Below are 15,268 nucleotides of genomic sequence, written 5' to 3'. Positions count from 1 at the left end.
TTTTTATTTAGCATGTTTGTTGGTTATTAGTATTATGTTATCACTAATTATTTGACTAAGTAAAGTTTTAAACTAATTAACCCTTTGACTCACTCACAAACACACAAACACACCCCTTGCCTTCATTTTTTTGGAAGAGATAGCTAGTGTTCTTGAGTTTTCTCCCAGCAGCCACCCCTTTCTCTTGCAAATTTATGGAGTTTCACGTCCCTTTTTCGAGCAATAATTGTGTAGCAAGCTTCTCCCGATCATCTCCCGCAATCCACCGTGTCGGTATTCGTTATCTTCGAGCATTTAGACTGCAAATTCATGTTCGCATCGATCTTGTCATAGTAAATATTTTGATTTATATTTTGTGCAAAATCCCATTTATGTTATGCAAAGTTTGAGTAAAAATGTTTGAAACGATTTTGAACGATTTTTAGATCTCAAAAACCAAATATGCTGTCATTTCAAATCTTGCGAATTTTCGGTCAGTTTTCTGGAAAAACTTTCAACATATGAAACGTATTATTTTTTGATATCTTCGATTTGACAGTAAATTCGTAATTTTTGGATAAAATATAAGTGATTTATGATCATTCTCGTGTTACTACTCAACAATGTTGGTTTTCAAAAAAAATCGCGGCAGGCAGCGCTCGGGCACGAAATTTTGCCGCTCGAGCGCAGGCCTTCTAGACGGGCGCGCTCAAGCGATAAAAAATTACCGCCCCAGCGCCAAGCTTTCTGAAAAAAAAATTAAATTTTTGTTTTAGGCTGGCATGTATAATGTGTTAGTATGTTCGACGTGCAAAGAAAATGTTTCATGCTTTTTAGGTATGTGAATTGTCTTGTGACCAATTATGAATGGGGTTGGAAGCCGGAGAACGTGTTCGGGGACTCTCCATCCCAGTAAAGCATGACAGGGTTATGATAAGGATTAAGAAGCAGTAAAGCATGATCAGGGACCAATCCACTCGGTAAAGCATGACCGAAGATCATCTTATGTATTTGGCAGTGGACATCCCTACCAGCCCATTATTGTGGTTTAGTCTGATCAGGCACAATATGTATGGGTCACTTGGTTTGAAATATATTTCTACGCAAAATGATTATGATTATGCATTTTTTAGTATTTACGATGCAAGCACGTTTATGAAAATGTTTATAAATTGATGACACGTATATGTTTATGTAAGTATGTTCAACGTTAAATATTTATGTGCTACTTTACTACTTGCTATTCTCAGTTTATATATGTTGAGTCTTTAGACTCACTAGACTTGATCGATACAGATGATGACGAATTTGGGGAGACGAGAGGCGGAGACCAGTGAGATGGCTCAGACTGGGCGAAGGACTAACCCGAGGACCGCTTAAGTTTCAAAGAATTTTATGCATGTTGAACTCATTTACTCTGATTTTAACGAATTATTTTATGTTATTTTATTGATCAAGCATTTTATTTACAAGTATATTTGGAGAGATGGTTAATTATTTAAGAAAAAATTTTATTTTCCGCAAATTTTAAGTATGTTCAAAAGTACGGTACGTTACAAGTGTAGCGCCCAAAAAAAGTACATGTAAACCCCATGCATGATTGAAATAATTTATTTATTTAATTAATAATTTAGGTGATGCATGTTATGTGTTAAATTATTTTAAAAGCATATATATTTATTTTATCTTTATGCAAATTAAAATGTTTTCTCGAGTTTTAGTTTCAAAATAATATTCGATGTCGAACCGAGAAAGGAGACCGGAGATGATGAAGGTGCTTAAAATTTAAAGTTATATTGTATTTTAAGTCAAGGAATTATACATTTTAGGGATGTATGAATTTTAGCATTTAAGTGCTTAGTTTAATTTATCAGGTGAAATAAAAGTATATTAAGCATTTAATTAGCATATTTTGAAAAATAAGGAATTTTAGAACTTTCACTTGAAATACAATATTTTAATAATTATTTTATGTCATAATTAATTAAATTAGGTAATAATTAACTTATGGGTAGAATTTAAAATATTAAGGACTCTTAATCTGACAAATTTCAAAAGTTGGAGGACCTAATTATGATTTAAAACTTTGATTACTTACACTTAAACACCTAGCTAATGTTTTATTAAATATAAGAGGAAGAGATCTATCCTAAAATCCTCACACATCACGCACACACACAAACACACCAGGAACACACACTAAACTCACACACACATATCTTAGCCGAATTCTTCAACTAGGGTTGGAGGATTTTTGTTATTCTTCGTCCTACAGCAGCTTTAGCCGATTATCACACTATGTTTCCTGAATATTTTAGTCACTTTTGAAGCAATAAAATGTAACAAACTGTATTAGGCCTCAGTTTTCCCTCGCGTTCGTTTTCGGTATTTCACGCATTTATAATGCAAAGACATGTCTAAACTTTTCTTTGACGCATCGATCGTGTTATATACTATATTTTGATACAATTATTCATGAAAACTCGTTGGTTTGATTGTATGAATGCTAAAACGTTACAAAATTGTTTTCGATTTATATTACGTAAGGAACTTCCACATTTTTCTCAAGTTTGGATCGTAGGATTTGCTGGACAGAACATAGGGCTTGCTGCTACATATGGTTACGTTATAGGTCTTTTTAGAAATTAGGTGGTCCGGGATGGGATAGAGGCTGCTGGTGCAGCAAAAAACGAAAAGAGCGCAGCAACGCACACGAGGGACGGTCACAGCTTGGTGGCATGCGACTGGTGGGGTAGGCTGGACCAGGGCTCGTGGCTAGGGCCTACGGGTTTGGTGGTTTAGGGCTGTGCATGTGTCTTGTGGTGGAACAGGTTGAACCAGGGGCATAAGAGATATCTAAGGGTTGAGTCTATGGCTTGGTTTGGGCTTGGTTTGAGTTAGAATCGATAGGAAGTCATACAGAATACATAAGTGACATAGTGTCGCTCTTTGGGCAGCTTGTGTTTTCATGGTTCGTTGTGCATAGTACCAGGTTCGGGCATGATTAGGGGCTAGTTTAGGGCTTTGGGTAGTAGGTTGGATGTGTTTTACGTGCGTGATGAGACCCGAGTCGATCGGTACCTCCTAAGTGATTCTATTTAACCTGGGAGTCGTATGTCTCCGATAGCACTTTAGGGGCTGTTTTGGGTTATTATTTTAGGATGTAATGGCAGCATGTTCGGAGATGATCTAACGATGTTCACGATGTTCGTAAGTATGTATGACGTACAAAATAATTATTATTTTTGAGTATGCGATTTGTCTTATGGTCTATTATTTTACAGATTTGGAAGCCGAAGAACGTGTCTTAGGATGTCTCCAACCTTTTTAGAGGAAATTATGTTATGTTAGGAAGTGGAGATCTAGTCTAAGGGCTGTGGTAATCCTTTGAAACAACTTTGATATTTGGTAAAACTCTTTTTAAAGTAGTAATATTTTAAGTAATGAATCGTCACAGAACCACGTTAAACAACTTTGATATTTGATAAAACTCTTTTCCCATCTAAGTTTATTGTTTAGAGCAAGAAGTATTTTTTTTTCTACAGTTATTTTTGTTAAATACTTCACTCTTATCACGTCATCATCGCATGGCTAGCATCAACCATGAGCTTTAAAATTCATTGCTCTCTTCAGTTATCAGCATGAACCATGAGCTTTAAAATTCATTGCTCTCTTGAGTTATCCATACATTATAATTTGCTTGTGAATCTTTGATTAATAATGTTACTTAAATACACATAAGATAGACAATAAATACATTATAACTTGTTTTCAAAACCAACTTGTTGTATTTTGATATGTAACTTGTTTGGGTGGTGTCGTTTTTCTCCGGTAGCTCAACTATCTAATATATATAGAAAGTAGGTAATGGTAAGCAATAAAATATTGTTAATCAAATAATAATATATTATGGTATTAATTAGAAACAAAAAATATACAACACACATAAACATAATATTTTATTGAAAAATAAACCAGTCTTACCTAAAATTTTGGATCGGAGAAGAAAGCCTTCAATTTCACTATGCCGTCCTTTGAGTGAAAATGTGAGGTTTGGGCTAAAATAATATTGATTGATTAAACTTCTACGCAAATCTCTAGGTTGGGAGGGAGAAGTTTTTTACTTGCATATTTGTACATATGGCTTTATCGTTTGTACATCAAGAATTCCATAAGAATCATGTAGAATCAATCTATTGGAATTTTGGCAATTCATAGATTTCTATAGAGTTCTAAAAATCACTATTAGATTTTTATGGAGTAAATAAAAATACAAATTAGATATCTTTAAAATTTTAAATCTATAAAAATCAGTATGGTTGTATTTGGGAAGAAGAATTTGAAATTCATAGATTTCGATCATAGTTTTATTGCAAATATCAGATGAATTCTTAAATTCATATATTACATATTTATTACACGAAATAGAATAAATCTTGAATGCTTTCATTATTACATGAACTTGAATACATCCTAATTAACATGAAAGATATATAAATATGCAAGAAGTGAATTTGAAATTTTTGGTCTTACTTGTTTCTCTGGAACTTCAAAAATATATTGAGTATGTCTCTTGTGAGACGATCTTACGAATCTTTATCTGTGAAACATGTCAACCGTACAGATATTCACAATAAAAAGTAATATTCTTATCATAAAAACTAATGTTTTTAATGGATGACCCAAATAAGAGATCTGTCTTACAAAATACGATCCGTGAGACCTTTTCACATAAGTTTTTGTCAAATATATTTGAAATCTATAAGTTTTAAATTCACTCTTCCATACTTATATAATGTTACTTTTTTGTGGATCATAATGGATTTCAAATTCACTCAATAATAAACATAATTAAAATTCATTCTACTTGATGAGATTAGTATGTAAATAAGTAAGTTATATATTTAAAATTGTATCTATTATTTCATTATTAACCATAAAAATATAATCGAATGGATTTTAAATCTATATGTCAAATGCAACAAAGTAGTTGATTTTCCTAGATTGAATATACCTACCTAGCAAGTTTTACAAGGTTTTGTTTGATCACGAGTGGCCTTTAGAAGAAGAGGTTGCCTAACCCTAATTTCGTGGGATCGATTTATCTGAAATACCCTGAATTCGCGATTTATTGCTCTCATTCACTCGCCGATAGTAACAAGATCATTTAATCATGGAATCAATGCCCAACACTGCGTCCTTCTCGACCGATGCCTTGAAGTCAAGCCTCAATCTCAAATTACATACTTGAGATTGTTGAGTAACTTAATGCGGGGAAAATCATTCTCGAGTTTATCGTCGGGTAAATTACGCTGCTTGTGTTTCGTGTTTTGAGGTTTAATTACGAATCATATTTATCGATCTTGGGTTGTTCTAAACTTTGATTTGTGTTATATACTCTGAGCAAAAGAATTAATTAACAAAGGAAGTAGTTTGACTTGTGTTATGTTTTTTCTAACAGCGCTGGAATTGAATGTGGCTTGATAAAATGGGAAAAAGGTTGGATCTTTTAGGTACATTCGTGCAAATGAGAATATGAGAACTCCAGGGAAGAGTGTTTTGGGCTAAAAAAATACCAACTTCAGAACCCTTGTCCTGAAACCCTATAGAAGCCTTACTCTGTTTTGATGGGTGATTTGAGTGATAATTCTTCTGTGGAAGGGGATCTGAAGGCTTGTGGTAATAATGGCATTCTGGCTGACAAAGCCGAGGAGGAGCACGTGGATAAGAAGGCCGACTTGAACTCTCACATGTCAGATTCACCGGCAAAGATAGAGGTTTCCGAGAATTGTATCAATTTATTTGTGGAAGTTTTTGGTCCATTAGACGAAATTGATGAAGGTTATGATGATTTGAACAGCAGAAGGGAACATTTAATCACAGGGTCGCATGAATCTGACCAAGAAAGTGAACGGAAAGAAAATGAAACTACGTCAGATGATGTTATGATGGCAAGCTTCAAGAATGAAGATGAATGTTCGTTTACCGTGAGTGATTTGGTTTGGGTTAAAGCTAGGACACAGACATGGTGGCCGGGAGCAGTATGCGATCCTTCTTCTGATGCTGCTAAGGATGCAACAAAGGCAGAAAAAAAAGGTCCTCTTCTTGTCAAATATTTTGGGAATCCGTATTTTACTTGGTGTTCCAATTCGGACTTGCGGCCTTTTGTGGAGTACTTTGAACAGCTGTCCCGGCAAAATAACTCGAGAAACTTTCTTGGCTCGGTGGATAAGGCCGTAGGTGAGATTGGTCGGCAGGTAAAGTCAAAGATGACCTGCCGTTGTTTTCTGAAAGAAAGTCACACACTTCCTGCCCATTTTTCTTCAGAAGACACTGAAAAATGTCAAAGACCAATGGATAACATAAGTAAATTTGACGATCTTAACCTGTCTCAGTTCAAACCCGTAAGTTTTTGCTCATACATCAGAAATATTGCTAGTGGTTCTTCTGTACCAAATAAAGTTGAGTTAATAGTGGCCAAGAATCGTCTGTCAGCATTTTATTGTTCTATCGGGCATTGCCAGTTGCCTTTGCAGTTACTCAGGCAGAGCTGTGATACTCCCCAGAATACCCAGGATAAATTAAAGTCAAAAGCAATTACTGAAGGCCAAAATACTTCTGGAAGTGTCGAAGGATTTGAGAAAAGTGAATGTGACAATGATTTAATGTCAACTGGGAGGAAGAGGAGGAAGAATCGTAGTGATGGTAAATTAACTTCATCTGGTAAAGAATCTGAATTAAGGGAAAGGAAGAAGAGCAAGTATTTATCCTATCCTTATGTAGAAGGTGATCAGAATGGTGCAGTTTCATCAACCGGGGGAGAAAGTATAAGCGATGATCCGCAGAACCTGTCCTGTGGATCTGGACAATCCACTCCGTTGAGTAAACAAACGGGAAAGAATTTGCGAGGAAAGGGATCAAGAAACTCATTAAAGGGGCGCTTCATAGTGGGTAAAGCTGACGATAGCGTTGCATGTTCTGCTCAATTGCTATCCGAACTCAATTCATTTGCTCGTGGTTGTTTTTATCCCAGCAGAAGTAAGTATTCTGATTCACTGAAGCAATTTTATTGTAGTTTTAGAACATTTGCATTTTTAGATTTTGAGATGGCCCATGGGATTCTTAAGAGTCAGAAAGTGCCTACTGGTGCTGTGGCCAAAGTGCAGAAGAAAGGAAAGGGAAATGTGAAAGAATCTGGTAAAAATCAGGGAATCAGCGGCGAATCCGTTATAGACATTGCAAGTAAAAAAGAACCCGAAAAAGATAATCAACACGAAAAAGGGCGCAGTAAACATGTGAAATTTAAAAAGGAGGAAGTGTCATTGTCAGCAGGCATGGAGCCTACTGGTAATCTATCGAACATAAGTGACACCACCACTGTAAGTAAAACTGCCAAGAAGAGAAAGAAACGGGAAGCAAGTCCAATGCATCTTCAGTTAGAAACCGAGGGCAAAGATATCTTGAAAAATAAAACTCCCAAGAAGAGAAAGAAAGGGGGAGCAAGTCCAACGCTTCTTCAGTTGGAAACCGAGGGCTCTGATATCCTGAAAAATGAAACTCCTGAGAAGAAAAAGAAAGGGGAAGGTAGTCCAACAAATCTTTTCTTAGAAACGCAGCGCTCTGATATCCCAAAAAATATAACTGCAGAGAAGAGAGAGGAAGAGGGAGCAAGTCCAACGTATCTTGAGTTAGAAACTCAGGGCGCTGAAATTCCGAAAAATAAAACTCCGGAGAAGAAAAAGAAAGGAGAGGCAGGTCCAACGCTCCTTCAGTTTGAAGTACAGGACTCTGATATCCTGAAAAGTTTAACTCCTGAGAAGGAAAAGACAGAGGAAGCAAGGGCAACACATCTTCAGTTTGAAACACAGGACTCTGATATCCAGAAAAATATTACTCTGGAGGAGGAAAAGAAAGGGGAAGCAAGTTCAACGCACCTTCGGTTTGAAACAACTGCTAGATCACCTGACTTGAATGGAAACATTTTAAGCATTTCAGTTGGAAATATGTCGTTTGGAATATCTGCTATGCACCAAGATACACAAAACACAAAAGGCACAGAACGATCTTTGAGTTCAGGATATACAGCTACAGAATCGACCCCAAATTTGATACATAATGCAGTAGACTCGTCTTTCCATAACTCGCTGCAGAAGATACTTCTACCTTCTAACGGGAAGCCAGAGCGCAGGAAATGGAAAAGAAAGAAGGAGACTAGTCAAGTTACTTCTGTCATACCAGACTTGAATGGAACAGCGTTGGATTCCCCATCATTGGAAAAGATTCCACCTGTAGAAGATCGTATATCTCCAGAAGGTGACCATCCTCGTAAGAAGAGGAGAATATCACGTCCAAATGAAGATCTTGGTGCCATGCTTCTCTTGAACTTTGCTCTGGAACACCCTCTGCCTTCCAAAGAGACGTTGGTTGCGACTTTCTCTAGATTTGGGTTGTTGAAGGAGTCAGAAACTCGATTTCTGGATGATTCAAGTGTCCAGATTTTCTATGAAAGGACTACTGATGCTCAATTTGCAATCAGAAGATTGGAGCAAAACAACCCTTTCGGAGAATCACTTATCAGTTTCAAATTCCATCCAGTGGCAGTTGCTTCGACTATGGAGATGAAGGAATCAACTACAGAAAAGGTCACTTCAACCGCAGGCAAATATCACAAGAAACGACATTTGCCACAGCCCTTTCCACCTGCAGATAAAATCAAGATTCCTTCACCCCAAAGAGGCGACGCACCAAATCTTATGTTCATAAAGAAGAATGTGGAGATGATGCAAATGACACTGGAAAAGGCAGGTGACAATCTTTCGCCAGAGATGAGAGCCAAGTTGGAGAATGAGATCAAAGGTCTTTTAAACAAAATTGCCTCGATGGAAAGCACCTTTTCGCCTTAGTCACAGGCCGAACTATCTTTTGCTGGTACTGGTATTGGTACTTGAAAGGGTATTCTAACTCCAAGTTCATTTTTCTGTATTTTGCTGCTTTCCTCCATTCATAAACCGGATGAAAACTGATCTACTATTGATCAATTCATCCCATTGGACCGTGTCTTTTGCTGGTCTTGCAGAACTTGGACCCTCTTTGTTGCAATTCTTTTTTCTTTGGTGCAATTCTTGGGTCTAAAATTTTCTTATCTAGTTATTTTAAAAATCTTTGGGAATACTTTTTCACCTTTTGATAAATTCATCGAAGTAATTTTACATGTAGATGCTATGAGTGAAATTTGTTTTTACTTCTTTGAAGGAGAGCAAAGGTGCAAATGCTTCCATTTTATATTTTAAAGCTTTTTTAAGCCTTCTTTAAAAGTTCTTCTTAACACAATATTAACTCTTCTGTAAAATTATGTGAAAATGACCATAGTACAATTGCTAAGTACATCCCAAGATTGTTTCGTGAAATTCGACAAAATAATATTCGATTTAAATTCGACAGAAAATATCCGTTCCATAGTGTTTGCAACTTTCCAATTTAGTTTTTTTTTTCTTTTTCCTGATAGCAACTATAATTTAAAATTTTTAAAACACCAAAAAATGCTCCATTTGACTTCTTTTTAAAAAAAAAAAATCAATCTAAGCATCAATGTATTGGATCTAAAATTGCGACGATAATTTTTAGAAGGTTGCAAACATCAATGAGGTTCCAACGTAAGCTTGAACAACACGACAAGATCAAGATTGCGTTCTGTTAGAGGTGTTCCAGAAATGTCTGCAATCGTACGTTCTTAAAACTACTACTACTACTACTCAACTTTCACATATAATGGACAAAAAGTCATTGAAAATTCTGGTTTATGTTTTAGTTAACTCCCAAAATACTTATAAAATATCAACCACTAGAATATAATATTATCATCTTTCAAGGAACAAAGCTATTATCTTTTATTAGACAAATCTCGAAATTCTTTGAGTACTTAAAAGTTCAACACAAAGAAAAGTAGCACACGCTTCATAGCTAATATCTGATCTTTCGAAGATCATCTTGTGATACTGATTCTTACACTCTTCACAATCTTTACATCATTTATAATTTATTCAGAAGAGTTTGTAATCTGAAAAGAGTCTTTTCAGAACTTTGTGTTTCGCATTTTTGTGAGTTGAGAAACTAAGAGTTTCAGTAGGCCGATGTATAAGTCCTTCTGAAGTGGGTGTTTACAAGAGTTGTACTGTAATATCCAAAGTCTTTTAGTTATACCTTCTGGAAACAGGAGAAAGAGAGACGTAAAAGAGTTTATCTTCGAACTTCCATAAAAATGTTTCAAAACTATATATTATATTGTTAATTGTGAAATCTTGTAATGACTTTTTGTTTTGGTTTTAAAAGATACCAATTTTTTCACAAATATATTCCTCTTCAAACTAAACTTAATTTTATGAAAAGTAAAATATAATGAAAATAAATACTCAAACATTACAGTTGATTGGAAAATTTATTCTGATATAATTTTACTTCATACAAAATTTTAATATGCTCAAAATTGTTGAAAATAAAGAGTTGAAATTATTGAATTTTTGCAAAATAAGAGTTGTAAATATTGAAAATTAGTGTGTGATGATTTATGTAATTTTTTATTATTTTTGGATTATTTCCAAAGAAGTTTTATAAATAGGTCTCTCAATTTGTAAAGAATAATACAATTGAGTGGAGAAAATTTTATAAAAATTTATAGTTTAATATATTTTGTGAGTTTGAAATTTTTATATTTTACCGTAAATTTTTATTTTTAAAAAAAATATATACTTTTATATCACACTATCAAATGAGATTCTCAGCATAACTATTTCTGCCCAAAAACCTACTCTTCACGTTACACTTATTTTATTCAATTTTATTTTTTAAAAGTAAAATATAATAAAGTAAAATGTCAAATACGGGAAAAAACAATATTATAACGTACTATATTTACTACTAAAATTGATATATCTATATATTGTAAAATTTAATTTGGTATATGAATTATTGAAAAATTGAAAAATTGGTGCATAGACTATTGTAAATAGTTTAATTGGTACATTAACTATTTATAAATTGAAAAATGGATACATGATTCAACTAAAAAAATCAAATTTATCCTTAATTTAAAGTGTTTGAAAGTCTAATTACCATTCAAAATTCCATTCAGTTAATACTTCTATTTTCAAGATTTATAAATTTTTTTATTGAATATATTTTTTTAAAAAATATTTTATATAAAATTTATATTTGATAAATAATTATAAAGTTAAACATATAATTACTTTTTTTATCATATTAATAAAAATATAACAAATAAATACCTATCATCATAGTCTCTAGATATTGTTTTCGAACCATCGAAGCAAAAATAACCGCCATCTTAGTTTTTCAAAATCTAGTATAGATCCTTAGAATTCGAAAAAAGTTCAATATAAGGCAAAAATTTGTGTGAAACGGTCTCACGGGTCGTATTTTGTGAGACAGATCTCTTATTTGAGTCATTAATGAAAAATTATTATTTTTTATACTAAGAGTATTATTTTTTATTGTGAATATTGCTAGGGTTGACCATCTCACATATAAAGATTTGTGAGACCGTATCACTTTTTATAATTTTTGTATTGAACACTTTCTTGAATTCCAACTTATCCATACAATATGTTGAAAAATTAAAATATGATTTTTTTTTTGTTTCGATGGTCCGAAAAAAATACATTAGAAATATGATGACATATATTTAATAGTTATATTTTATTTATTTTATTAATATAATAATAAAAATTAGTTATGTACTTTAGGTGATAATTAAATTTAGGATCATCATATAGTTTTTAAAATAAATATAATAATATTATATAATTGATAAGTTACGCGCCATGAAATGAGAGTGGCGACAGAGTATAGACTGTTTGCAGTATGTATCCCATTATTGGTAGCCCTGTCACTCTACGCTACATCCCTTGATACGAACGAAAGGGACTCCAGATCTCTTTCTTGTTTTTGCATGTTTTCTCGAAAAACAGCAACGAAATTCTTCTCCTTCGCTCAATTTAGGAATTCCCATATCATATTTTGTTCATTTTTCAAATATTTTCTTCTCGACGGGTAATTTAAATGGCTTTTAAAAACCAAGAAAATTGATGTCTCATTATTATGTAACCGTTTGGTTAAACTCTTGATATCCCATATCCCATGTTTTTAGAAAAAGGAACGGAACAGTACTTTTTCAAATTCTGTGTTTTTGAATTGTTTATCGTTGTTTCAGAAGGTTTGCAGGTTGTCTAACCTCTCAGCTTTCAGTATTGTTGACGAGATGGCGAACCAGAACAGGAATCAGGACCGAAATGGCGACGTAAACACAGCCCGTGAAGATGATTTTGATTTAAGGGAGACGAGGCCGAGCCTCGGCGGGGGCAGGGTATCTGGGAATGATACGTACGACTTGGTGGAGCAAATGGAGTATTTGTTCGTGAGAGTGGTGAAGGCAATGGGGTTGCTTGCGAAGGATGGAAACAGCGGCCCCGACCCGTTTGTGGAGGTGAAGCTTGGAGGGTTCAAGTCTGTGACGAGGCATTTCGAGAATGTGTCGAATCCCATGTGGAATCAAGTGTTTTCGATCTTAAAAGATCGAGTCCAGGTTCCCATTATTGAGATTTCAGTGAAAGATAAGGCCAGAAACGGTGATGATTTGATTGGAATGGTTGTGTTTGATGTTGTTGATGTTCCGAGAAGGGTGCCTCCTGACAGTCCATTGGCGCCTGAATGGTATAGATTGGAGAACAGGAGGGGCGAAAGGGTGGCTGGAGAGGTGATGCTTGCTTTTTGGGTCGGGTCACAGGCAGATGAGGCGTTCCCGGAAGCTTGGCACTTGGATGTATCCGCTGTTAATGGAGATGGTGTCACGAGTATCCGTTCTAAGGTTTATCTGTCGCCTAGGCTTTGGTATGTTCGAGTTAATGTGATCGAGGCGCAAGAGTTGCACCTCGGGGATAGGAATCGGCAGCAACCGGAGATTTTTGTGAGAGTGGTGCACAGTAATATGAGCTTGAGGACAAAGATTTCTCAAAGCAAGAATGCTAATCCTTTGTGGAATGAGGATTTGATGTTTGCTGTTGCGGAGCCTTTTAACGAACAGTTGATTTTAAGTGTTGAGGATAAAGTAGGACCTAACAAGGATGAGGTTCTTGGAAAGTGTACGATCCCGATACAGGGATTGGAGAAGAGGCTGGATTTCAAGCCTCCGGTTAGCAGGTGGTATAATCTTGAGAAGAATGCAGTTTCAGAAAATGGGCAGAGAGCTGTGGGCAGAACAAACAGCAAGGTGCACTTGAGGATCAGTTTGGAGGGTGGTTACCATGTTCTTGATGAATTAACTCATTACAGTAGCGATCTGAGGCCGACGGCTAGACAGCTTTGGAAGCCAGCCATTGGTGTGCTCGAACTGGGGATCTTGAATGCTCAAAACCTTATGCCAATGAAGGCGAAGGAAGGCCGGGGTGTGACAGATGCTTTCTGCGTGGCCAAGTATGGACAAAAATGGATCAGAACCAGAACGATTCTCGACAGCTTCAGCCCGAAATGGAACGAGCAATACACATGGGAGGTTTTCGATCCTTGTACTGTTATCACCATTGGTGTGTTTGATAATTGCCAGTTGCAGGGAGTAAATGGGAGTACCAAGGATTCGAGAATTGGGAAGGTGAGGATTCGGCTGTCTACTCTCGAGACTGATCGGGTGTACACGCATTCATACCCTCTTATAGTCCTGGCACCATCCGGTGTGAAGAAGATGGGTGAAATACAGTTAGCTGTGAGGTTCTCTTGTACATCTTTGTTCAACATGCTGCTAATGTATTCCCAGCCATTGCTACCAAATCTTCACTACCTTCACCCCCTAAGTTGCCATCAGATCGACATTCTTAGGCACCAAGCTACACAAATAGTCTGCACGAGGCTGAGCCGGGCCGAGCCACCATTGAGAAGGGAAGTAGTGGAGTACATGCTTGATGTGGGATCAAACATGTGGAGTGTGAGAAGGAGCAAAGCCAACCATTACAGGATAGCAGGGATCTTTTCTGCAATACTTAAACTTAGCAAATGTTTTGATCATATATGCTCTTGGAAAAAACCTTTCCTCACTATCATCGTTCACTTCTTATTCCTTGTCCTGGTTTGCTTCCCACGGTATATTATGAGCATCATATTTATCTATCTTTTCCTCCTCGGTGCGATGAAGTTTCGCCGGAGGCCAAGGAACCCTCCTCACATGGATGTCAGGCTGTCTCAAGCTGATACGGCTCACATAGACGAACTAGATGAGGAGTTTGACACGTTCCCGACGTCACAAAAGCAGAACGACTTGCTGAAACTGAGATACGACAGGCTAAGAGCTATTGCCTCACGTGTACAAACCGTTTTCGGTGACCTAGCCACCCAAGTGGAGAGATTCTACAATCTACTCAGCTGGAGAGATCCAAGAGCAACTGCATTATTTCTCATCTTGTGTCTGGTTGCTTCTGTGGTACTATTTGTAACTCCTCCCAAAACCATGGTTACCATCATCGGATTTTACACGATGAGACATCCCCGGTTCCGGGATCGCCTCCCCTCGTATCCAATGAATTTCTTGAGGAGGTTGCCAGCAAGAACAGACAGCTTGTTGTGAGAATGATTTATCTGTGATTTAGTGCCATGTTGGTTTGGTTGGATGCAAGTTAAAGTAAAAAACCTTTCTTAGTTTATTTAGTATTGTGTTCTCGAGCTTGTCTGTAGTACTGTCTTTTGATAAATATTTCAATGCTGATTCATTGTTTCTGAATTTCAATTGCAACATAAAACCTCAAATATAATATGTATTGAAAAAACAATTGATAACTCGTACATGTTTATAGATTTATAATTTATATATTTTTCACAAATACGTTCTATAATATCTTTGGTTTTTTTTTTTTTAAAAAAAAGAAACGATATATGATATTTTTGACTGAGATTAAATAATTCAAGTACCTTAGAAACATAAAATCTCTATAAATTAATAGTCGATAAATTAGTAGTTTTTTCAAAAACAATATTTTTTTCTGTCTCAACTTGGACCAATATACTAAATAATTAATTTTGTTAAATTAATAAGGAGTATGTCTATTGTGAGATGGTCTTACGAATCTTTATATGTGAAACGGGTCAATCCTACCGATATTCACAATAAAAGTGATATTTTTAGCATAAAAATTAATAATTTCTCATAGATGACCCAAATAAGAGATCTGTCTCACAAAATACGATCGTGAGACCGTCTCACACAATTTTTTTGTCTATATATGTAATTTTA

The 15,268-nt window shown here is 35.6% G+C and overlaps 2 protein-coding genes across 3 annotated transcripts; both read left to right on the top strand.

Annotated features, from left to right (window-relative positions):
• Nucleotides 1–4,984: 4,984 nt before the first annotated feature.
• On the top strand, nt 4,985–9,129 carry LOC140834002 (uncharacterized). 2 transcript variants are annotated; one of them, XM_073198567.1, is made up of 2 exons: nt 4,985–5,281; nt 5,441–9,129. In XM_073198567.1, the coding sequence occupies exon 2, from the start codon at nt 5,607–5,609 to the stop codon at nt 8,880–8,882; it is 3,276 nt and encodes a 1,091-aa protein (XP_073054668.1). In that variant the 5' UTR covers nt 4,985–5,281; nt 5,441–5,606; the 3' UTR covers nt 8,883–9,129. The 2 variants fall into 2 exon arrangements, with proteins under 2 accessions (XP_073054668.1, XP_073054669.1); XM_073198568.1 differs by having other exon boundaries at nt 4,985–5,314.
• A 2,796-nt stretch (nt 9,130–11,925) lies between these two features.
• Nucleotides 11,926–14,705, top strand: LOC140834003 (FT-interacting protein 4-like). The gene has a single exon (XM_073198569.1). The coding sequence runs from the start codon at nt 12,254–12,256 to the stop codon at nt 14,603–14,605; it is 2,352 nt and encodes a 783-aa protein (XP_073054670.1). The 5' UTR covers nt 11,926–12,253; the 3' UTR covers nt 14,606–14,705.
• Nucleotides 14,706–15,268: the final 563 nt, after the last annotated feature.

This window comes from Primulina eburnea, chromosome 6, assembly GCF_022965805.1.
Source record: "Primulina eburnea isolate SZY01 chromosome 6, ASM2296580v1, whole genome shotgun sequence".
In the NCBI taxonomy this organism is placed as follows: Eukaryota; Viridiplantae; Streptophyta; class Magnoliopsida; order Lamiales; family Gesneriaceae; genus Primulina; species Primulina eburnea.
The sequence above is the reverse complement of the archived record's forward strand: the minus strand, read 5'-3'. Positions and strand labels throughout refer to the sequence as shown.